The following is a 23,229-nucleotide window of genomic DNA, read 5'->3' as shown; positions in this document are numbered from 1 at the left end:
TAAGGCAGCAAGCGGGTGTTTATTTAGCACTTTCAACATATTTATTAACAATCCACAACAAAACATGATGAGTGACCGTGTGATGGTGGGTGGAGGGCAGTCAGGAAATGAGCTCTGTAAAGAGAGACTGATTGGCAAAGTCGGCGGGCCTTTCCTGGACGTGAGGCAGTGTCGGACTGCCACTGGGGCCCAAACGCGGGATGCTGGCACTCAGGAAATAGAAAGGCACATGGGTAATTCTTCCACTGGACCAGCACTGAGAACAAAGAGAGGAAACATCCACAGTGACGTCAGATACCTGGACTCAGATAACCAGCATCAATCCTTAGGATTCCCTAAGGCTGACATGATTAAGGTGGAGTTTAAAAAATAAAGGATTAAAACAGGAATTTAATATTTTAAGACTGACCACAGTGAGCAGAGCTCCGTGTCGGAAATTTGGGTGGAACTGCATCAGTCTCGGTTCGGCTCCTGGCTCACCTTGAACAAAACCACTGAGCAAGAAAAACATATCAACCACATGCAGACAGGAAGTACAGCAGTTTCACAGAGAAACACATTAGTGTGAGCTGTAATAAAGCTACGCAAGTACGACATGAATAAATATACAAACCACGGCAAAAGCTCAAAGATGGGGCTGACTCTTGTCTTGAACATAGCAATGATTGGAGACCGGTCTGCTGCCCGTGGATCACCTGAGAGGAAAAAATATGGCTGAGATGAGTTACTTAAACTTAAATGCTGACAAAGTCCATGAGGGTGAAGAGAAACAAGGTGATACCTTTAAGAAGCACTGCAAGCCTCTCTCCCCTCGGATCCCAGGCTAAGGACTGGATCTCTCCACCAACACTGGCAAACAAATTAGACATGAGGTGACCAACATTAAACTGCTTGGGTCACTTCCCAGGAGAAATATGTAGAGGCTGTATTTAAGTAAAAAGGGAATTACAGAGGGAACAAAGTGTACTTAAACTATTAAAAATATATATATTATGGAGAGTGCCATTTGTCATTGCTGCACCTAATCATTTCTATGGATGCATATAACAAAGTACGTAGTGTATTTTTACTCCTTGGAATACTGCTGAGGAATGTAATCTGTAAAAAATGGATCATGTTTTATAAGCTGATCACTTGTTTTGCATGCAAAAAGTAATTAATAACTAACACTATGAATTTAATATACTGCAGAATTGAACTGTGGTAGCAGAAGAAGTACCAAAGATTGTACCTGACCACAGAGATACATTTATGGTGAGAACTTAAGTAAAAAGGCAGTAAATGAGCATTATTTTTTACATTTAAAATAAAGTATAAAGCTACACTAAGGTTTTGAGCTCCGTCATTTTCCTGCTGGATTCTTCCTGCGTGCTAATTTTCACTGTTCTTTTTGGGTCTTTCAGGAAGATCAATGTACTCGTTTTCATGTAGTTAGACTGAAAGATGGCCAATTAGCCACTTTTTTTTCAGAGTTCTTACACGATGTCTCCATCTGGTGTGTTAAAAGTTGTCTCTGACAGGTCAGCCACCACAACTGCTGCATGCGGCCCTTTTGATGTGCCTGAAGGCACGGCTGCTGAATAATAAGAACAGATATTTTAAAAACTCCATAAAGTAAGCTGTCAAGTTTCAAAAGTTGTAAGAAGTATCTCATTAATGCCATCAGTTTTTCAAAGAAAAAACGATACATATATTTTTTGTAAAGACTCCAAAAGTTAACCTGGTGTGTTAGTGAAGGTCAGAGCGTAGATGACCGTCTCGCCCTGCACAGTGAAGAGAAGTCGACTCCCATCTGGACTCCAACAACCAGACTAACCAAAACAGACAATAATGCCTATAAAACATGTTGTATTAAAGAAATGTGTCACCTATTTAAACATCAAACATGATGACAATGTTTCACCTGGCAGCGCCCTTTTATACATGGCCAGCGCTCACAAGTCCACATTCTGGTCTCCCAAACCCTGGGAAGAGATTTTTTATTTTAAAACTTTTGTCCTTTTATAATCTTGTATTAACACACGCTAAACTCCAACATATGTCGCTAATCCCCCACATGCTCATAAATATTCATTAGGATGAACAGGCCTCTAGTATAACACAGCAGGTCCAAACTAATCTGACAGATGTACTACAGCAGCTCCGAACCAGCAAATGAGAGATGTGTAAAACTTCTGAGCTCTTAAGTTTTGTTTCGCACCTGAACAGGGCTGAAGGTGTAGAAGCTAGGACATGGCTACCGTCAGGAGACCAGGACAGGAAAGTAACCCCACCGCCGCCAACACGCTGAAGTGGTACGCAGCTTTCTGCAGCCACGTCCCACACCTGAAAGATGCATTTGAGGTGAATTTTAGTCATTTTGCGAATCACCGTCTACAGTTCAGAGATGACGTTGCAGCCTCGTTACCATCATTGCCGTGTCCATGGGCGAGGCAGACAGAAGGAGAGATCCACTGGGAGACCAAGCAATGGAAGTGACAGGAGCGTGACCGGGATGAGACAAAACATGAGCACACCCAGCTGAAGGCCTGAAACGAGATGACAGGAAGAGTAATGGGGTATATTAGAGAGCAAATACAGCTCCGATAAGGAAACAGTGAAGGTGCTTAATTCAAGGTACAAATGAACACTTTTAAAAAAAGGGCGACTTTAGTATTACACAGGAAGGCAAATGTATAATGGACGGTCTTAAGTCCAAAACTGCAACACTGAAACTCTAATAGTCAAAAATGTAATTTAAGATTTAATTTAATGTACTAATATAGATTATAACGTACGGCTCCAAAACCACCATTTCATTCTTACTGAAATCTTTTTTTTTTGCCAGAACAAAGCAACTGAGTAATCTGTGATTTAAGTTTTTACTAAAACTCTTAACACTCAATGAGCCAGCCTCCTATTACAGGTAGCAGTATTGCTATGTCACAACATATCACAACAATGCCACTTTTAATTTTATAAGTGCCTTCCAACAGCTGTAGGGAAAAAAAAAAACAAATGTTTTGCTAGCTAACTACTAAAATATTCAGCACTGCATTAAATGTAAAACTTGCATTTCTGGCATTTTTTAAGAGACCTGAATTCAATGTTTCGTACATGACCTGAATTTACATACCTGGTTGACAGTGAGCAAGGGTCCACATGCCAAACCAGTAAACAGTTCTGACACCCGACTGCGAGGGCAGACGCACACAGCGGCTTCCACTGCACTACTGCAACATTCCTCTGAAGTCGATGCTTCAGTGTGGGAGTTGTGGCACTGAGGGAGAACAAAAGGAGACAAAGCAATGAGAATAATCTCACAGAATGACTCAGAAAACAAACTGAACATGGCTCGATGAGGTTGACACAGTTTAAGATTTCATTTTTCCCTGTAGAGCTTTGATTGACAAATATTTTCATGTGTGTGTGTGTGTGTGTGTAGAGAATATTAAAAATCCAAGAAACAACTAAAAGCGTTTAGACCTTCGTTTACCACCTGAGACCTTATCTATGAGCTGGCAGAAGACAAGTATGATCTAATGTTGTAAAAAGATTTTAAAGCTGGTAAACCTGACACTAGACGCATTTGAAGATTGTGTTACTCTTTGATCTTGAACAAAATAATGAAAGCAAGTTGCAAAGAAAGCGGGAGCATTTTGGTACCAACATGCTTTCCTCAGATCTAGTTTCGGTACCTTTTGGGGTTGTAGATCTTGATAGAGTCATCTAACAGGGCCACCGCAAATTTATCTGTATGTGGATGCCAGGCAAAGGCTCGCACCACACAGTCCGACCTGGTAAAGAAGGTTGAATATCAGGATTTGAATTCACATTTTTAGAGAAAAAAATATTCAAAATTTTTATAAAGATTACATCGTTTTTTTCAGAATGACACATTTACTATAAAAAGTGAATAAGTCAGTCAGCTTTACATTTGTTTATTAAACAAAAATGATTAATGAACAATTTAAAAAAAAACATAACTGAATGTTTTAACTATGAGAAAAATGAACAGTTCACCAAGTTGGCGCTTACCAGTTCAGCACTTGTGAAAATTCAGCAATCATGTCTTCACTGCTCAACTATTAAAATATAATTAAATAAAAACACTTGAATCTGAACCCAAAAGCGACTGATAATCAAGTGGAAGATAATTAACGAGCAGAGAGAACTTACTGTGAGATGAGGAAACAAGGAGCCGTGAAAAGAAGAGACCCATCGGAGCAATGCCAGGATACAACCAGAACTCATCGACAACCATTTGGGCACTGCAAAATCGCAGACAACAGGAGAGTCACCATGTTTGCGCATTACTGTGCGCGCAGGTTTAGGGATGTATGTGCTAAAACAAAACATGAGATTTTGGGGCATCACATACCCTGTGGGTGGGAGTTGGTGATTTCATTCAGTAACCCTGTCAAACCGCCATCCCTCCTGGAACACACGGACAAGATCAACACATTTTCTTTGTCTGTCATACACTCAGTACAACGTGATAAAATCGTTCCTGAAACACTTTTATCAGCTGCTCTGTATCAAGTAAGAAATAAGGTGCGACTTTTCAGGCAGATTGAGATGCTTTGCATGACTATGAGATGCAGCTGCTGCCTTCTGTTTAAGCTGTAGAGATGTCCTGTTTACTAATTTGTGGCCGTTTTATAACTGACTGACAGCACGTTCGCAGATTGCTGTTTGCTAAAGGTTAAACATAACTGATTACTCTGAAAAACACAGTGATTAAAAGCTACCAAATTAATTTGGTTGAGAATTTTGTCCAGAGCAATTTAATTGAACAGCTGCGAACAGAAATCCTTCCTGTGCCCTTGAAGCAGCAAGGTTTTAAAAACATCCCGAGGATGACAGGCTGTGTTGATAAGGAGAGGTGAAGAATGAATTACTGTCTTTATTATTGCCCAATAAATGTATCTTTATTTAATGGGATGTCTGTTAAATAAATAAAGATCAAGAAATATTTTAGGGTGTCAATAAAGAAAGAATTAAACAATTAAACAGAATTTTGCCCAATCCATTGATATCAATGAGCGTACACTAAAAAAAATAAACAGTATTGGCAGCAGTTTAGCAGGGCTACAAAGGCAACACACTTTCAACAGAACTTGAAAAGTACAACCTTCATGAAGGTGCAATTTATTGCAGGATTGTTAGGCTTAAAGTTTATATATAAGTTTATATTTAACACAGGTGTACTTAAACAGCTGGTAAATGATGGCACAGCCTCATTATCAGGTGGTCTATATGTTGGCTACGTACCATGCTGCTGCACTCCTCATCCACAGGGTTTCCGAGTGGTCCAGGAAAGCTGCCTTGCTGCTGTTTTCTGTGCGACTGTGAAGTTTCAGAGACTCTCGAGGGAAAGACAGACTAGGAGGACTAAAGTCCTGCAGAAAATACAGACAACATAATGGACATTTAGGAATGAGCTGCCTCTCTACATTAGCCTCACCCCAACAAGTGAGGTTTTTAAATCACATTTAAAAACCTTTTCTCCGCGGCATTTCAAGATTAATACCAGAATTAGCTTCTAGTCCATTTTTAACTACTTTTTAATCTATTTCTATTTTTCCATGTTTTACTTTTCATTTTCTTTAATTTTCTTTTTGGTATTTTTACTGGAAACACTTCAGTCAACAATGTTTTTTAAATGCTCTAGAAATAAAATTGGATTGGAGATGCATTCACTTAAGACATTTTTCAGTATTATATTTATGGATTTTTCAATTCAATTCACTTCAATTTTATTTATATAGCGCCAAATCACAACAACAGTCGCCTCAAGGCGCTTTATACTGCACAGTAGATCGTACAATAATAGATACAGAGAAAAACCCAACAATCATATGACCCCCTATGAGCAAACACTTTGGCGACAGTGGGAAGGAAAAACTCCCTTTTAACAGGAAGAAACCTCCTGCAGAACCAGGCTCAGGGAGGGGCAGCCATCTGCTGCGACCGGTTGGGGTGAGAGAAAGAAGACAGGATAAAGACATGCTGTGGAAGAGAGACAGAGTCAACAACACCATGGAAAATCACAACAGATGCACTACCACATTATCTAAATATCAGTATTTGCTAAATCAGCCTCCTTGATGGATATTAATGTGAATGAGATATCCTGATGGCAGTAGCCTTTGTGTATCAGTTAATTCACATCACTTCTGCACATACATGTAACTTGTTGAGTGTTAGTTTTTTTCTCTCCAAGGCTCGCAAAATTTCAAAATCTCTGGTAGCCCTTTGGGCAGGCATTCTTCAGTTTTTGGTAGCCCAAAATAAATTTAAGTAGCCCGAATAAAAAATAAAGCAATTTTTTTAATGTTTTGTTTCCATTACAATATTATACATTAAAGTATAATATTGTAATGGAAACAAAAATTAATCAAAAAAAATTGTTAAAATAAAAATTACAACTGTATAAAAATTACAATCATCAACTCAAATACTTGGTTCAAATTGAACAGAAATTTCTATGAACTTGTAAGAACTGTGTAGAACATGAATCAGTCTGTGTCAGATCCTGAATCTGAAATTTCCACTGAAGTCACGGGTAAGAGGCAAGTGGAACCAAGATCTAGGCCATTTGCTTTTTGAAGTTTGCAAAGACTGTTCACTCTTTGCAACATAGCACGCTGTTCTAAACAGATTTTTCAGGAGTTCTTGTTGTGCTTGGTTTATTTTTAGTATGTTTTTTGCAATTGCTGTTTGTTCTGGGAAAGATACTGCAGACTGGGCAATAATGCATTTCTTGCATTTCTCATGGGTTCTGACGGGGTCTTTCTTAAAATTACTGGTCCCAGTAACAAAGGCGCTTGTCGACTCAGAAATCAAATGAAACTCACAACACACCTGTCAGAACATCATGTTATTTAGCTCATCATATTCCAGCCACAGAAATTATTTTGTCCATGAAACCAAAAAAGCTGCGCTTTCTTTTTGCCTCATAGTGTGATTTGTCATAACTTTTCCGTTTTGTGGTAAGCTTTTCTTTGGCTGCCCCTTCTTCACCCTGACCTGTCTTATTTGGCTCAGCAGAACTAAAATACCAGCGTAAATCCTGCTGCTTTTACACACGTACTTACATAATGGTCAGCGATTCTTTGCGCACTCAACCTCTCACATGTTTAAGCTTGCTGCGAGAGATTTCACTTGTCATGTTTGAATAGTAAGCTAATTGGTGATAAGACAAAGTCAGAGGAATTGGTGCGCAATTAATCGTCACTTACCAATCGGTGCTGTTGCTCTCTACACACCGTTCGCGCGATGGCAAAATGAAAGTGAAAGCAAAAAAAACAAGCGCAAATTCAAACGCGATTTCAATATGTCACATATTGACAGTGGCTCATCGATGCCAATGACATAATTACTCAGCTACATTGGCGAAAGAATGCAAAAGCATAGACACATATTTTCCTTCCTATGATAGCCCGACGGGCAGGGCTGAGTTAGATTTTGGTAGCCCGACTGGAAAAATCGCTAGCCCCGGGACATCAGGCTAGCGATTTTGCGAGCCCTGCTCTCTCTTATTTTCATTTCTAAATGTACCTGTATATTGTTTACATGTTCGAAATAAATTACCAATCAATCAATCAGTGTAGCTTACTTTGGTTATACTGCTAGATAAAGTCTGTCAGTAAGGCAGTCCATTGCACTACATGCATTGAGTTGAAGATGAAAAAATAAATTAATAAATGTATTTGCAGGTTAGTTATCACTAAGAAACCTAAATCAGGAAAATTAATTTCATTTTGATCTGCCTAAAAACACAAGTGAGTCATACATCTCCTTTAATAAACTATGGGACTGTGTCAGAGCTGAGCACACTGAAGGGATTATAATTTAATTAAAATACAATGAAGCTCTTTTGTGTGAACACAAAGAAGCTAAATTTATATATTAACTTATGAATTCACAAGATTAATGATTAGAGCCAGAGTTGCTCTTTTGCCTTATTTGCACCACCTGGCACCTGTGTTTGCTTTGTTGTTATATTGTTTTTATAGATTTCCATTTCTCTTTACATCTGGTGCCTCTGAAGTATGGGGCACTTAAATTGTATATTTTGATGAAGACTGAAATGAAGCAACCACTCCTTTTTTGTGAGTACACACAGAACAGAAACAAAGTCGGAATTAAGAGAAAGCTGATAACCATTGATTTTACACTGCTTAATAACACAAAGAAAACCTGGGTGATAGTACACTCCTGTGGTTCAAAAGGAGGATGAATAACAACAAAAACACAATTAACCCACACAAATACCTACAAGCCTGAGCTAAAATGCTGTTAAACACTTTATTTCATGGGAAAGGAATTTTTCTTTATTCTTTTCCATCTCCAACATCTCCAAACTATATATCACAACAGCTCTCACTACCATCTGGTAATTCTTCCATTTCACTCTTGCTGCTATCCTTCAAAATCAGTAGTTAAATCAGCCCTAACACTCATTTCCAGCCACTCCACCTGGCCTGCACGTCACCTCATTTGTGCACTTCCCATTGCTTTACCAGGTATTTAAACTTTCACTACCTCTACTTACTTGCAACTTCAGGGAGCACCAATACTAAGGTTTATTATAATGAAAATTAGAGTAAAATCTACTTGGGGAAAAAGGAAACTATTTAAGACTGACATTAACTTACAAGACTTACAAGGAATCACTCTGTCTTGAACGTCTTATATCTTGAATGTCATAAGCTATATGGTACAATTATATGGTAATGCTGAACCAAAAAAACGCAATTACAAAAAACAAATAATAATTAAGACTACAAAACGACGCTTAATAAGTTACCCCACTGGAAACATGACTGTCTGTCTTAGCTGAGACTGATAAGTCTGTAGGTTTGAGTCGGACCTGCTTCAGCTGGTCTTCAGTGCTGCTCCCCGACAGCAACTCGTTGTTGGACTCGCACACAGTGGTCCGTCCGTAGGGCAACGGAGGGGGGAAAAGAGCCAGAGAGCACATCTTCTACACGGAGAAATTATTCCACCGGACCCTGCAAAAACACAGTGGATTCGTTAGGTAAAGGCAGACACAGAAGTAGTGGACGCTGTAGCTTTTAGAGCGTGGGAAGCTAGCTAACATCACCAACTGAAGAAAGTTAACTAGTTTGTAATTTTATAATGCTTTGGCAAGAGCCTCGTTTGTATTTACAAACCTCGTGGTCCTTACTTCGTAGTGTGTTTTGTATAGTGCTGTCAATTCTCATTCGTTGTTTCAAAAACAAAGTCAAAGTACATGCTAGTTTGTTGTGACGCTCCTTCAAGTCAATCCCGCCGCGTTAGCTACGGCAACACGGAGGGACAAACAGTACAATTTTTCCTGCAGTGCACAAACTGGGAAAAAATGTCGCACTGCCCTCTTCAGGACAGAAAGCGACACTGGAACCACACACGGGCAAACAAGTACAATTTATTTAGGTCGGGAGTGTCAAATTCACTATTTGACTTAACAAAAATGGCGTATATAAAGAAGTATCATTTCAAGGCGTTTACCTGAGCCATGGAGCCTATATAGAGATTACAAAACAAAAACAAACATCAAAATAAACAAGCATAAACTCAAGTGAAAGACACTCCTCAATCCACTCATCATAAAAATGTCAGAGAACAGAAGGTAGTACTTCTTGGTAAGGTACTTTTCTAATCTATTCAATAATTCACTTACAAAATATATAAAATGCCCAAAGTTCTTTAGGCAAAGAAAAATTCAACAGTATCTCTGTTCTTTTTTCCACATTTATTTAATCTACTGTAACTGCATGTGCATTGCAGTGTACTGATCACAAGGAAAAGGCACAAAGCATTCACACGCAGTTTTTTCCAGACATTTTCACTCCTGTAATAATAATAATAATAATAATAATAATAATAATAATAATAATAATAATAATAATAATAATAATAATAAAACCAAAAAACACTGGAGTAATTAATTAATGTTAACACTTTGCGCCATCCAGTGGGCCGAATTACGCCGTTTGGTGGGCCAGATGTGGCCCTCGGGCCGCGAGTTTGACAGCTCTGGGGATAGCTAAAATACAGGACTCATATAGTTTGTCAGGAGAGGTTTTCACCAAACAGAGCACAGTTTATGAACCAAAACAAAACAATAAATGAATCAGGGAGGGCAGGGCGTACGGTCTGGGGCAATCCAGAGTTCCTTGACTGAGTGTTTTGCTCAAAGACACATCAGCAGCAGCAGCCTGGCTCGATGCTGCTCATACAGGACCTTCTTCCGGTTCAAACTCAAGCACAGAAATCAGTGAATGGCGTGCGTGCATAATTATATATTTTGGGAATGATAGATAAAAACTGCGCTTAGTTCCGTTGGTGTCTATGTGTTTGCAGAGGGAGGAGGTGAAAGCGCCCCCTTGCGGCGTAACACGCATTTCCGTGACGTCAATTCAGCACTGGGAAGGAGACAGCTCCCTCCCCCCCCAAAGAACCCAGCGCGCCTCACGTTGCATGGGTCCCCGGTTATTGATAACACAATTTACCCGCTGGGATCTATCCCAGTAACGTGAAACTCGTGGATATCGGCGCTGGAAATACTAGAGACACCCCGGACCGAATAAAAAAATAACGATCTGCTCATTATCGCCGGCAAATAGAAAGCCGAGCCCACCCCTTCACTTGACAACGCGACATCAACCAGGCAGAAAGGTATGGGAATGTCATACTACCCGGTTAAATGCTTAATAGATGTGATATCAGGAACGTTTAGGCAGGAATCCGTTGCTTGGTGGGGTAGCGTTCATGCCGCTCACACTGCACCACTGAAGTGATGCTGCCAAGAAGCGAATCATCGTCGATGAATGCTACAAAATCATATTTGTGCAAAGAGAAAGCTCACATTACGAAATACTCGCGTTGGTACCAGCGCTGAGTAAATGTACATGTACTGCGGCAGTTTGACTTGGCATGGAGCATAGTAGGCATCGGGCTTGCTATTCATGCACGTCGGCTATGATGCTGCTGAGTGTCATCATCACATCCTTGGTTATTTAAAGATTGATCTTCCTGCGTGTGTGTGTGTGCGTGCGTGTGTGTGTGTGCACTACTCCTTCGCACAGGCCTGGTGGTTGTTTATTGCCCGTCTTTTACGCTCTCATTTCGCCCAGCCGTTGTGGCTCTTCTTGTGCAGTGGTGCAGTACAAGACACGGAGCTGGTGTAGGATACATGAATTGGGTACATGTGGTTCCTCTCTCTGGCTCCCACTCTCTCCCCCTCTCTCCCTCTCTAACATACACATACATGCACGCACGGACGTACGTACACATGCACACGCGGAGGTGGTTATGCAATTCGTCATATTCTTCATCACACACAATGCTCTTCTTCACTCGGCAAATGATGGGCAGCATATACCAGCTGCTTCGCTTGCATCCTGTCAGACCCTGGTGCTGCTCAGAGGAACAATTAAAGCACAGGGGACAGTCATGGCTGTGGACTGTACAACAGCCTGTGGTCGATTCATTCATAAAGCCAGTTTCCACTCTGGGTGATGGCTCCACTGGGCCGGCTGGTTTTCCCATTCACAGACACAGAGATGAGGCTCTACTACATGATTCAGACAGAATTTAGTTGTGGGACTGGAGTGGCTGTGGATAGACTGGGAGACTGGCTCGCTGCCCAACTCACAACACGACTCCCTCTGTTTTGGTGTTTTGTATCGCTTGTAATGGAAGCCAGGTGCCAAGTTAGTCTTTAATTCAGCGCTGAACAGCTTCATAATGCCAGTGTATGGTTTAAGTCTGGAGCTGTCCAGTGCTGAAATGGACCTATGCATCAACATTTGTTCTAATTCACTTCTTATCACAAATCTTCTCCTCCAGGCTTTCTTCTCATCTGTCCATCCTCCATCCACCCTGACCTGCTGTGTTGGGGAAACCCCTGATGAGTGGGACCTGTATCCATGAGCCCCGTGCCCCTTCCCCCTCCCTGTCAGGCTTCAGTACCCCCATCTCAGAACCTCCCTATCGAAGACTCGATGGAGACACCCCTGCCTGCACCCCTGAAACTGACCTGACCCCCACACAGTGTGTCCTTCGTAACGTATTGTCCATTGACACCGGCGGACAGGGAGTGCCCGGCGGAAGCAGCCCCACTCCCAGTGATGGACCCTCAGCCCACTTTGACAACAGCGTGCTAAAACTAAATGAACATGAGGCCTGCCAGTGTGGCGGCGGGGCCGAGGCGGGCCACAGTCCGGAGGCTGGCGCTGTTCGGAGCCAGTCGGAGAACATTCGCCTACAATCAGGAAGTGGAGGTTTTTTGGAGGGACTGTTTGGCTGCCTGAAACCAGTCTGGACCATGATTGGAAAGGCCTACTCCACTGAACACAAACATAATCATGAAGGTATGTGCAGATAAGGCGCCACTGTGTCTATGCTCTCTGTTCTTCCACTATGCATGTTAAACATGGAGATTCACCACAGAAAATGAATAGTGTAAGCCTCAACTTGACAGTGGTGGAGGAATGAACCACCAGAAGCAGAGCTGTTATTAGTATTCATTTTGCTTCTTACTTTTTGTTTTCTTGTAAAACACTGGATAATTTGTCCTGGGCCTCATCTGCTTTAATAAAACACGATGAGACAAACAGGTTGGTAGTTGCCGTGTTACCCTTAAACAGTGGATTACATAGCCTTTTCATAAGTTTCTGTGTCAGGTCCTTAACAGTAACTATGGCTGTTGTTAGTTAAATGTGGTGCAGGAAAAAATAAGATATTTTAGCCCGGGAAATGTAGTGGAGCGAAAGGGTAAAGTGGCAGAAAATAGAAATACTCAAGCATGAGTACATCAAACTGTACTTAAGAACAGCACTTATAAATGTACTTTTGTATTTTGCGAACCCAGAACTCCATTATTTCCTGCGCTCCCTGACTGCCACTTTGTCCTGCTGGCAGCACGACTGTGTGCTCGAGTCTGTCAGCCAGGCTCACCCACAGTCATCAGCTAAACTGAGATCTCACAGCTGGTCAGGTGGGAGCATCATGTGCATCTGGCTCCACTGCTGCTGCTGCAGCTCTCAAGAGATCTAAACACTTCAGTGGACCTCATGAAGAATTGATCCAGCTGTCTCTTTTATTCTGTCAAGCTCGTCCATCTTTAGTGACCGTGCTTTCACAGTCGTTTAAGTAAAGTCAGCGTGACGGATGACAGGCAGATTAGACTACAAGTGGATTGTTGCTTTCCCCCCTATTTTTCTCCTTATCTCTGGATACAAATGCAATGGCCTAGTGGATATGTTGTCAATATCCCACTTGTTTGACCATAGCAGGCACTTTGTATGATGTAACTGTGTCCTGCCAGTTTATTCTAATGTGTAGCATGGATGCACCCCCCTCCTTCCAAAACAAAACAAAACAAAACAAAACAAAACAAAACAAAACAAAACAAAACAAAACAAAACAAAACAAAACAAAACAAAACAAAACAAAACAAAACAAAACAAAACAATCTCTCTATCCAAGCTGACATAGCTTTGCTATGATGATGGGTGGAAATCATCTGCTGCAGTGTCTTTGGTATTGTGAATAACTTTTCTGCAGTTGCATACTTGATGAGGTTCACATTGTTTACTTGTTGGTCTGAGTTTAGAGTCCTGGGAGGTTCCATTTGAGGAAATCTCTGACCTGCAGTGGGTGGGCAGCGGTGCACAGGGAGCCGTCTTCCTTGGCAAGTTCCACGGAGAAGAGGTGGCTGTGAAGAAAGTGCGGGACATCAAAGAGACTGAGATCAAACATCTCCGCAAACTCAAGCATCCCAACATTATTACTTTCAAGTGAGGAAGCTACATCTTTTTTTAATATATATATTAGGATATATATCTCCCAGTTATTTAACTCTGATTGCACTTCCCTTTCAGGGGTGTATGCACCCAGGCCCCCTGTTACTGTATCTTGATGGAATATTGTGCTCAAGGGCAGCTGTATGAGGTGCTGAGGGCAGGCCGTAAAATCACACCTTCCCTCCTGGTTGACTGGTCCATGGGCATTGCAGGTGGCATGAACTACCTACACCTCCACAAAATCATCCACAGAGACCTCAAGTCCCCCAAGTAAGACTCAGAAGCACAGCTGGTGTACTGACAGTTTCTTTGATACTAAAGCTTAAATTGTTTATTATGTAATCTCACCTTTCCAGCATGCTGATCACACATGATGACCTGGTGAAGATCTCTGACTTCGGGACTTCAAAGGAGCTCAGTGACAAGAGCACCAAGATGTCGTTTGCCGGCACTGTAGCCTGGATGGCTCCTGAAGTTATTCGGAATGAGCCGGTGTCAGAAAAGGTGGACATCTGGTAAGTCTGGTTAACATTCACACTTTTTTTCCTATAGGCTAGAAAAAGTTGTGCCTCTTCATCGATTACATCGATTTAACAATTATCTTTAAAATACTACACTAAAGAAAATATGCAGATAGCTTGTTGGTATTGTGAATTAATAGTTGAGATGTGTTTGAAGCTTGTTTAAAATGCCTTGTTGTGATTCTTATGCATGCATTTTATCTTTTTGTTAAGATATTTTGACCTCAGTGAGATTTCTTGAATAAATAAAGCTTAACTTCTCTTAAAGGTCCTTTGGAGTGGTGCTCTGGGAAATGCTTACAGGAGAGATCCCTTATAAAGACGTCGACTCATCTGCAATCATCTGGGGTGTGGGAAACAACAGCCTTCAGCTGCCCATACCGGAGAGCTGTCCAGATGGCTTCAAGATCCTCCTCAGACAGTGCTGGTGAGCAGCGTCTGGAAATGGGCAGTTGGAATGAAAAAAAAAAATGAGCACAGCAGGGAGGAGAGGACAGATGAGAATAGTAGAGGCGAGGGTTGAAAGTAGTTGTACGGGGAGCTGTAAGTCTGTGGTTTAAGGATTTTATTGATTTTACAGTGCATTGTAAATGTGCACAGCTGTGTTTTCCCATCTTGGATTTGCAGGAACTGTAAGCCCAGAAATAGACCTTCTTTCCGCCAGATCCTTCTTCATCTGGATATAGCGTCAGCCGATGTACTGTCGACTCCTCAAGAAACATACTTCAAGTCTCAGGTAATTTTCAGCTGAATGGAAGGACTTTAAAAAAAATTACTTTTTAAGATACACATATATATACAGAGGTGTGAGCTGACCTTATAAAGTGCCTTAGTAAGGTGGTGAGCCATTATAATCCACCAGAACTGCTTTAATGCAGCTTAACATTGATTCTCAGTTAAAATAAAATTCAGTTGTATTTATATAGTGCCACTGTACAACAGCAGTCTCCTCAAAGCACTTGATTTTGTAAGTTAAAGATGCTACAATATTAGAGAGAAAATCTCAACAACCCTATGACCAAGCACTTGTGACGGTGGGAAGGAAGAACTCCCTTTTGACAGGAAGAGACCTCAGACAGAACCAGGCACAGTGAGGGGCAATCATCTACCTTGGCCAGTTTGTTGGGTGAAGGTAAAGAGAATAGGAAAAAAAAAGGAGAGGGTAGAGAGAGACCAAAGATTAAACAAAAACTGTGGGAGAAATAATTGAGGTTGGTGAGATGCAGTAGCAGATTATAAACACATTATGAGTGCAAAGAGGAGAGTGAAATGAAAAGAAATGGATCATGGGACGTCCCCCAGCAGCTTAAGCCTATAGAGGTGTTAACTAAGAAACAGTTCAGGGTCACATAATCAAGTCTTAACTATAAGCTTTTTCAAAAAAGAAAGTTTTAATCCCTTTAAAAGCTGAGTGTCTGTCTCCAAGTCTCTTGAACTGTTTTAGACTGATAGAGCACTATTCTGCCAAAGATATTCTCTCATTCGGTGTTTTGATGATGGTGGTTGCTTGTCTACCACACTGGTAGCCCCTCATTGTGATGCTGTAAGAGACCACGTCTGTCATGATATAAATGTTTCACCATGCCACCAAAATGCCCACGCATAGCATAGCAGAACCATCAGATCCCCGCTGTAGGCATCAAGGGGTTGGATTTTTCTTTTAATTTGTAGCCCATCTGCATAGGCATAGACAAGGGGACACAACTACACGTGCTTGCAAAGCAATCAGACATTAAATGTACAAAAGAGACCTGATTTTTGAAGTCACCTCTGAGGAGACAGAGCTGGTTAACAGAAATGTACTCTCATCAGGCTGAATGGAGGGAAGAGGTGAAGCAGCACTTTGAGAAGATTAAATCTGATGGCACTTGTCTCCACCGACTCGATGAGGAGCTGATCAACCGACGCCGAGAGGAGCTCAGGTTTGCTTTTTACTGTTAAAATAGTTTCATGCAAAATCAAGGCTTTACAATTAGCAGGCAAAAGATACTGATATTTTACTATGTTAGCTGACATGCAAGAGGCCGCTGCCCCTCTGTCCTATTTCTTGCTGTCAGTCCTTAGTCTGCCCCTGTGAATGAAATAAGTGCCTTGCGTTCACATCTATTGTAGAGCTTTTAGATTCTCTCATGCGGATGCACAGTGACATCAGCAGCTTCTTTTCTTCTCAGGCATGCTCTGGACATTCGTGAGCATTATGAGAGAAAACTGGAGAGGGCTAACAACCTTTACATGGAGCTCAGTGCTGTCATGCTGCAGCTGGAGCTGAAAGAGAAAGAGTTGCAGAGGTTCAAATAAATTCATGCAACCACAGCATATGTTTTTGAAATGCAAGCACCATTTGCAAATAAGCCTTAGTGCATTTACACTTTGGTGGCATTTTCTTTCTAGGAGAGAACAGTCTTTGGATAAGAAGTATCCGGGCTTGTTCAAGCACCATAGTTCCAGACAGAGCAGCTCGTCAAATTCCATGGACAAACTCATCAAGAAGAGAAACGTCCCACAAAAACTTCCCTCGGGAAAGAGGTGTGAGATTTCATTTTATTGGGTGAAACTGGAATAAATCAGTGAATATTCATCAGCTTTGTGGATTGTAGTTGTTGACTAATCCTTCCCACTCTTTCAGGCCAGACATTCTTAAGTCTGAGGTAATCATTCCCAAAATGGACTCCTCCGTAATGCAAGTCACTATTCCAGCCTGCCCTAACAGGAGCTCCACTTCTCCCAGCCGGTCTCGGAGGGTAAAGACCCGCCATCGTAAGCCCGGTAAGGGCAGCAGTGGGGACCTGGCTGGACTTAAAGCCAATCAATCCTCCCCTAACCGGGACACAACTGCCCAAGTTAACAGTTCTACCACTAACACCTCGAAGCAGCTCCTGGAGCCTTCCGCAGCCCTGCGGGGCCTCAGTCACGAGCAGCAGCAGAGGCAGCTATCCTCCTCCAGCCCTGACCTCATCTGCACCACGCTAGAGGCAGACAGCCAAGGAAAAGGGGAGCCCTCTGTGGGTGGGCTGGAGAGAGGAGGGAGCCTTAGTGCCTCTGCAGGTTTAGGGGGGTCAGAGGGAGGGGCGGCCGGTCTGGATGATCTCACAGAAACCCCCCCACGCAGTGACACTCCCAGCGAGGATGCCGCATCATTCCCGTTCTCCAGCAGCCCGGACTCACCGTGTGGGAGGGGGGCGGCAGCAGGACGGGGATCTCTGGGATCTCCACGCCTTCCTCACGATGGGGAAGATAAAGAGGAGGGAGCAGGTGTTGTGAGGCTGCCCCGGGGAGCATCAGGTGGAATCGGGAGTCAGCACCTCACACCTTCAGCCATTCTGTACAGGGCAGCTATCACACGCAAACAGGTAAGGTGCAGGATACCGCTCCTTACTCCTCACTGTCCCCTTGGTGATCGTTTTCACTTGTGCATTTTTCATGTTTCTGACTACAGAGGCGTGGAGTGTCATCAGAAGAGGAGGAGGGTGAAGTTGACAGTGAGGTTGAGTTACCACGGAGACGGTGAGTAACTGTCCTTCATTACTTGAAAATTCCCTCCAGCCATCTTCCCTCTTTAACAAGTTGCTGTTTTATTCAGAGAGCAAATTTATGTCAATCTTTACCAGAATCAGAGATTCTTTTTTGTTTTGTTTTGTTTTGTTTTGTTCCTTCTTATTCGCTCCAGACGCCCGACCAGCATTACCAAGTGCCAGTCGGTGTCTACATTCAGTTCAGAAAATCTGTCTGTATCGGACGGTGAAGAGGGCCACACAACTGACCACTCTCACAGCGGTACTCCTGATGTTGTCAGCACTAACACCGACGACAGGTTGGATGACCGCAGCGACGACCTCCTCTCTCAGGGGTCGGAAATCCCTGTGGACAACACCGACCCTGCCCAGGCTTCTGATGGGCTGTCGGAGAGAGACGGAGCTCTGGGCCAGTCCAAGGCTCAGCTGGATGCCGGGCAGAATCCTAATGAGGTAAAGAAGCTGCACAGAGGACCGCATGTGTCAGCTTTGGTCTTCTCCTTAGACGAGTGTAGCCACTGGTGAAAAGTACGACTCAAAACCTGTACTTGACTATATGCATTTTATTTTATTTCATGTTAGACTACCCTGATATGGTTCAGGGTTATATTTTACTTTTTGCGCAATACAGACTGCCAAAAAAAAAAAGTTAGAAGGTGAGGGGAACTGGAGTTAATTCAAAGCCACTCTAATAGAGACAAGAGCCAGAAATGAGCATTATAGATTCCCTTTAATTATGTTATGAACCTTCAGTTTAATGTGGTGACCCTGAGGATAGAGCTGTTGAAAACAAATGAACACAACTGTCAGATTGTGTTAGATGAAGAGAAACTCTCTCACTTTACCCAACTACACCAATGATATCTTACCATGTAATACAGTTATTTTTACTTTTCACCATTGATCATTTTATTTAAAGTTGCAGTTGAATACCTCAATGGATGAATGGATGCATTTTAAAACACCTGCTTGTGTTAGTGGCAACAACTAAATCTCATCCTTGGAAGGCTTTAATTGTTTTACTTTCACTTCATTCTTCTTGGCCTTGTTTGCCTCTTTTCAATTGTGTGGTTGATATTTTATGCCTGTTCAGGTTATTTAAGTGTCAACCATTTCACATACAAACAAAGTGCCATCCTCTTTCTTCTTTAGTTCTTCAACCAAGCAATGTCACACCTAGTGGCAGGCAGTGAAAGCAAGGCAACCAGTCTCATCACTTAGCACTAAATGTGTGATCAACTTTTTCATCATAATGATTTAGTTAAATAAAACAAACACACAAAATGAAACTGTCTAAATACAGGGTCTCCCACCACTGCTAAAATTACACTCCAAATTCCGGGTTCCCGTCTTTTATTTCACGCTTCCATTTTTGGATTGTTGACACTGAAATTAGGTTTATGCTCATGTCTGCTGCTGGTCATGTATCACACACTTTTTTCCTCTTTCTGCTCTCTTTTTAGAGTCGAGCCTTGTGCGATGATTCTGACTGCGACAGTGCTGAGCTGGATCAGTCAGGTAGTGGCGAGCTCAGCCGTCCTCCCAGTGCCGGAGCGTGGGCGCCGCCATCTCAACCTTATCAGGGGTCTCCACAGGCTCCCCATACAGGACCTCCATAGATCACTGGACACTAGGAAAGATCCAGCTACTCTACAGTGAGCAACCATCACAGGCGTACACCGGTCTGTCAGTGCAGTACATTACTGTTGTCATGAGGGATCACACCTACTACACCACTCAGACTATGACAAGTTGACTTATGGTGTCTCATAAGTTTGTTGGCTGGCAAACCTGCACCAGATGACATAGGACATTTGTCATATCCTGACTTCAGATATTTTGGCAGCTTGTGACATCAGATAAATGTCATTTAGGTTCAGTAGGGTTTGATATTTTTTTTTCTTTCAGGCAGGATAGTTCCAGTTTGCAAAAACCCTTCCACAGATGCACACGCACGCACAAGAAGATACCACACTCTTAGTCCTTTAAACACTCTAACCTTCACTCTGGGAGCATCCTCCATGGTACTCCACACACTAATGCATTAAATACTAATGAATAATAAATGTAAATATCCATGACATACCACATGAGAAATATCTAACTTTATTTTATTTGTAAGATAAAAATGTAAGACTTAACAGTATGCAGCCCTGTGAACAAAATGCATGACTACATGTTTATAATTTATGGTTCGAATGTGTCCGTTTTATATTTTGTGAAAGTTTACACTTTTTTAATCCTGAAAGTATTAATTGAGTTTTTTTCTCTTTTGTTAATAAATGTTATCACTAAAAAAAAAAAAAGAAGTCAAAAATGGAATGAAAATACTCACATTGATCGATCATGATGCATAATTTGGGTTCTCAGTAGCTAAAATTTTATTTATTTTTTAAACCCTCCTACTACTGAGTTTCAAATACACATATGACACACTCGAGGTTTTTATAGTTTCTAAAAATTTTTGATAGGGTGGGAGGTCTTTTGGTTCACTCGAAATGCACCTCTGCTATTGTATATACACTCAGTTAACCAGCTTATTTAGTACATCGAGCTAAAATTCTTGCAAAGACTTCCTTGCGGCACTTTATGGGGTTTCTGTTGAAACTGTTTTAAAAAGCTGTGGATTCAAGTGGAATATCATTGTGGAGAATGTAATTTGTTTGTGGTGTGGGTAAACTATATTTCACTAAAGTAGTGCTTGTCATTTAGCCGGGGTGTATAAAATTATGTAGAAGCGTTTTGGAGGTACCGTCGCCACAAACTGACACAACCAGTTGAATCAGACCTTCCCTAAAACAGTTTTAATATAAACTCAACATTCTAACCTCCAGTAAGGTAGCATTTATTGCAGGACTGTTGCATAAGACTGCATTTGTTTTAGCTATTTGTTCTTAATAAACTGGCAACATATTACTGCTATACCATTTTATGACATTACTGGTGCTAGCAATGTCTGCTTTTAACCATTTCATTTCATTTCACCAAGTGCAGAAGAAATCCACTGTTTTAACACCAAACTGTGGCGCAATGAATGGAGTCGGACTAGTTTTAAAATGTAATTAGAACAGACGAATAATTTTCTATTTCTACTTCTCAGTTGTTAAAGGCTTATATTCCACCTTTGGCAACATAACAGTTGGCCAGAGAGCTAGGTATTGTTAGCAGCTGATACCTTTGAAATGAGTTTTCTAGCCTTCTGCAGCTATTTCTTCTTCTGCGTTCACCCCGCTACATGACTTGCTGAACCAGAATTAGAATGACTACATGTGATAGTTTTCTTTGATGCTAACTAAAAGCGCGCCCTTGAGGTAGTGTCTTGTTTAAGTATAGGATTCTGCATTCAGGTCATACTGAATAAATCGTAACTATGTGCAGACATGCATGGAAAACTCCTGACGGTTGACCTAATGTGGAGTCATAAAGAGTTTGATTTAAGCCTGTTGGTGTGACTCCATGGTTTAGCACCAGAGGTGGCGATCGCACAGTATATTACCGTAAGATACAATCATGATACCAGTTGTATCGCGAAACATTCTGCAATACTTAATATATTGCAAGACAATCATCTATGATACAGGATCATATCTGTGTAAATCAGAAAGAACTAAAGAAAAAAAATACCCCTAAAAATCAATCATTCACTTGTTTTTAGTGTTTCTAATAATTAGCTTTATTACTTTAATAAAGTGTCCGTTTATTTGAGTAGCTATATGATTTGCTTTCCTCTTCTGTTATTTCTCCTAAGTTTCTTTTCATTCGATAAGCGGCATCATGAAGAGTCACGAAGGACTCCGGTGTGTCAAACGACTGAGCAAAATCCAGTTACAGCGCTTGCATATGTCATTTAAAAAAAAAATGCTGATATCTGTGGCGTTCAAAACGGGCAAAAATCTCAGCTTTGCGGTGCTTCTAAAGTAACTAATGTTGGATCACTAAATAAACTACAAATAGTAGCCCGGTGTGTGCACGTTCTGTGTGACAGAGCTCACTATTCATTAGGCGGTCCAACATGCTGGCTCACAACAGCGCACTTAAAAAAAAAAAAAAAGTCATCTATTACACAGGTAGCTTCTTTCAAACTAGTTCATCTTTGTTTAGCGTTCTTTCATCAGGCATAGTTTGCACAATACTGTACTATACCCCATGGAGGTTTGGTGGCAAAGTGCACAAGAGATTATATTATGCATAGATATAAAGGAAAATAAATAAGACTTCTCACATCAAAAATGTAATATTATTGTTTCAAATACTGGTAAATATATTAGTGACCCTTACAGATGTGTGACTTTTTTTTTGCCTCTTTAAAGAGAGCCCCCACCTAACTCGAACCCAGGACATTTGGTTCCAGTGCATCTTTGACTTGTAAGAGAAAGCAATTTGATTTGTTGCTTGATGTGTAAATGCAGCAGAAAACGGAAAAGCAGCAGCTCTCATCCACGAAACCTAAATAGACTGATTTGTGAAATCGGTGGAGTACCATGCAGTAATGAACCAAAAGGCCTCCGGTTGTTCAGGATGTTGGCAGGCTTCATAAAAACCTCATCTGTTCCTTTTACCCTTTAAGATTACTGCAGAAGTACCCAGATAAAGAATAGAGCACTTCTCTGTGATGGTTACTAGTAGAACAGTAAGTATCCTTTGGAGTTTGAATAGAAATGTTTTGTTTTTATACAGCATTGCACATTGTACTTGTAACATAGGAATTATATCAAAAGCAAAATATTATGAGCAACAATAAATAATGTATTGGTTACAAAAAACAAAGCTGGGTGTGATGTTTTTTAAAAGACAGGTCATGCTATAGCTAGTTTGTGCTGTCGTTGCATCACAAAGACGGCTCAACAAGAAATAAATGACTATTTTCAATCTCTTTGAGCATGTCCAAAGTGTGCCCGTGTTAATTTATGACAAATTTGCTTGCTCGCCTCTGTACACCACAGTGCATTTTATATCATAATGTAGTATAGACTCAAGGGGTTTAACAAAAGTATTGACCTCAACATCAAGGTGAAGACATTTTCCATGTGATAACTCAAGAAGGATGTCACCTAGCATTTTGAAACCGATACCATAGGTGCTCCTACTTGGGAGGCTGAGGTGAAGCACTGACCGGTATTTTCATTCAGTCTTTTATTTCAGTGCAAGGGAAGAAGACCATCAACGGGTTGAAAGAAAACAAAACTAAAAAAGAAGAATGGGTAAAACTTTAGCAGTCGCCAAATCAAATCAAATATTTGGTCAAGAAAAAAAAATTGTCTTGAAAGAAAGAAAATTGGGCATTTAAGGCCTAAAATCAAGAGATCACATTAAGGTGCAAAGCATTTGTTATACTCAAAAACAGCAAGGCCAGATTAGATTTAGCCAGAAAACTTCTAAAAGAGCAAACACTTTTGG

At 41.2% G+C, this 23,229-nt stretch overlaps 2 protein-coding genes across 4 annotated transcripts; one reads left to right on the top strand and one right to left on the bottom strand.

Moving 5' to 3' along the window:
- aaas (achalasia, adrenocortical insufficiency, alacrimia) lies at nucleotides 1–8,998 on the bottom strand. Of its 2 annotated transcripts, none has more exons than XM_085145427.1 (16): nucleotides 8,858–8,998; nucleotides 5,254–5,381; nucleotides 4,361–4,416; nucleotides 4,159–4,250; nucleotides 4,018–4,064; nucleotides 3,678–3,776; nucleotides 3,116–3,259; nucleotides 2,408–2,528; nucleotides 2,201–2,325; nucleotides 1,904–1,964; nucleotides 1,721–1,811; nucleotides 1,480–1,576; nucleotides 782–849; nucleotides 614–695; nucleotides 410–494; nucleotides 1–256 (listed from the first exon to the last, which is right to left on the bottom strand). In XM_085145427.1, exons 1-16 carry the CDS (start codon nucleotides 8,966–8,968, stop codon nucleotides 101–103), a joined length of 1,563 nt encoding a protein of 520 aa, XP_085001553.1. In that variant the 5' UTR covers nucleotides 8,969–8,998; the 3' UTR covers nucleotides 1–100. The 2 variants fall into 2 exon arrangements, with proteins under 2 accessions (XP_085001553.1, XP_085001554.1); XM_085145428.1 differs by having other exon boundaries at nucleotides 1,480–1,573.
- On the top strand, nucleotides 8,909–21,465 carry map3k12 (mitogen-activated protein kinase kinase kinase 12). 2 transcript variants are annotated; one of them, XM_085145426.1, is made up of 14 exons: nucleotides 8,909–9,025; nucleotides 11,842–12,365; nucleotides 13,610–13,793; nucleotides 13,878–14,069; nucleotides 14,156–14,314; nucleotides 14,589–14,747; nucleotides 14,948–15,056; nucleotides 16,133–16,242; nucleotides 16,492–16,608; nucleotides 16,712–16,846; nucleotides 16,947–17,670; nucleotides 17,757–17,824; nucleotides 17,988–18,285; nucleotides 19,296–21,465. In XM_085145426.1, exons 2-14 carry the CDS (start codon nucleotides 11,903–11,905, stop codon nucleotides 19,449–19,451), a joined length of 2,874 nt encoding a protein of 957 aa, XP_085001552.1. In that variant the 5' UTR covers nucleotides 8,909–9,025; nucleotides 11,842–11,902; the 3' UTR covers nucleotides 19,452–21,465. The 2 variants fall into 2 exon arrangements, with proteins under 2 accessions (XP_085001552.1, XP_085001551.1); XM_085145425.1 differs by lacking the exon at nucleotides 8,909–9,025 and adding an exon at nucleotides 10,415–10,668.
- Nucleotides 21,466–23,229: the final 1,764 nt, after the last annotated feature.

This window comes from Neolamprologus multifasciatus, chromosome 20, assembly GCF_963576455.1.
Source record: "Neolamprologus multifasciatus chromosome 20, fNeoMul1.2, whole genome shotgun sequence".
NCBI classification, from domain to species: Eukaryota; Metazoa; Chordata; class Actinopteri; order Cichliformes; family Cichlidae; genus Neolamprologus; species Neolamprologus multifasciatus.
This window is presented reverse-complemented; position numbering and strand designations above follow the sequence as displayed.

Excerpts from the sequence above, each read along its gene's own strand:
- aaas (XM_085145427.1), bottom strand. The coding sequence starts at position 8,968 with ATGTGCTCTCTGGCTCTTTTCCCCCCTCCGTTGCCCTACGGACGGACC. Across the intron at positions 4,251-4,360 it reads CACCAACTCCCACCCACAGG|TGCCCAAATGGTTGTCGATG; the intron begins GTATGTGATGCC and ends GCGATTTTGCAG. Across the intron at positions 1,812-1,903 it reads GTATAAAAGGGCGCTGCCAG|TCTGGTTGTTGGAGTCCAGA; the intron begins GTGAAACATTGT and ends TGTTTTGGTTAG.
- map3k12 (XM_085145426.1), top strand. The coding sequence starts at position 11,903 with ATGAGTGGGACCTGTATCCATGAGCCCCGTGCCCCTTCCCCCTCCCTG. Across the intron at positions 13,794-13,877 it reads CCCAACATTATTACTTTCAA|GGGTGTATGCACCCAGGCCC; the intron begins GTGAGGAAGCTA and ends CTTCCCTTTCAG. Across the intron at positions 17,671-17,756 it reads CAGCTATCACACGCAAACAG|AGGCGTGGAGTGTCATCAGA; the intron begins GTAAGGTGCAGG and ends TTCTGACTACAG.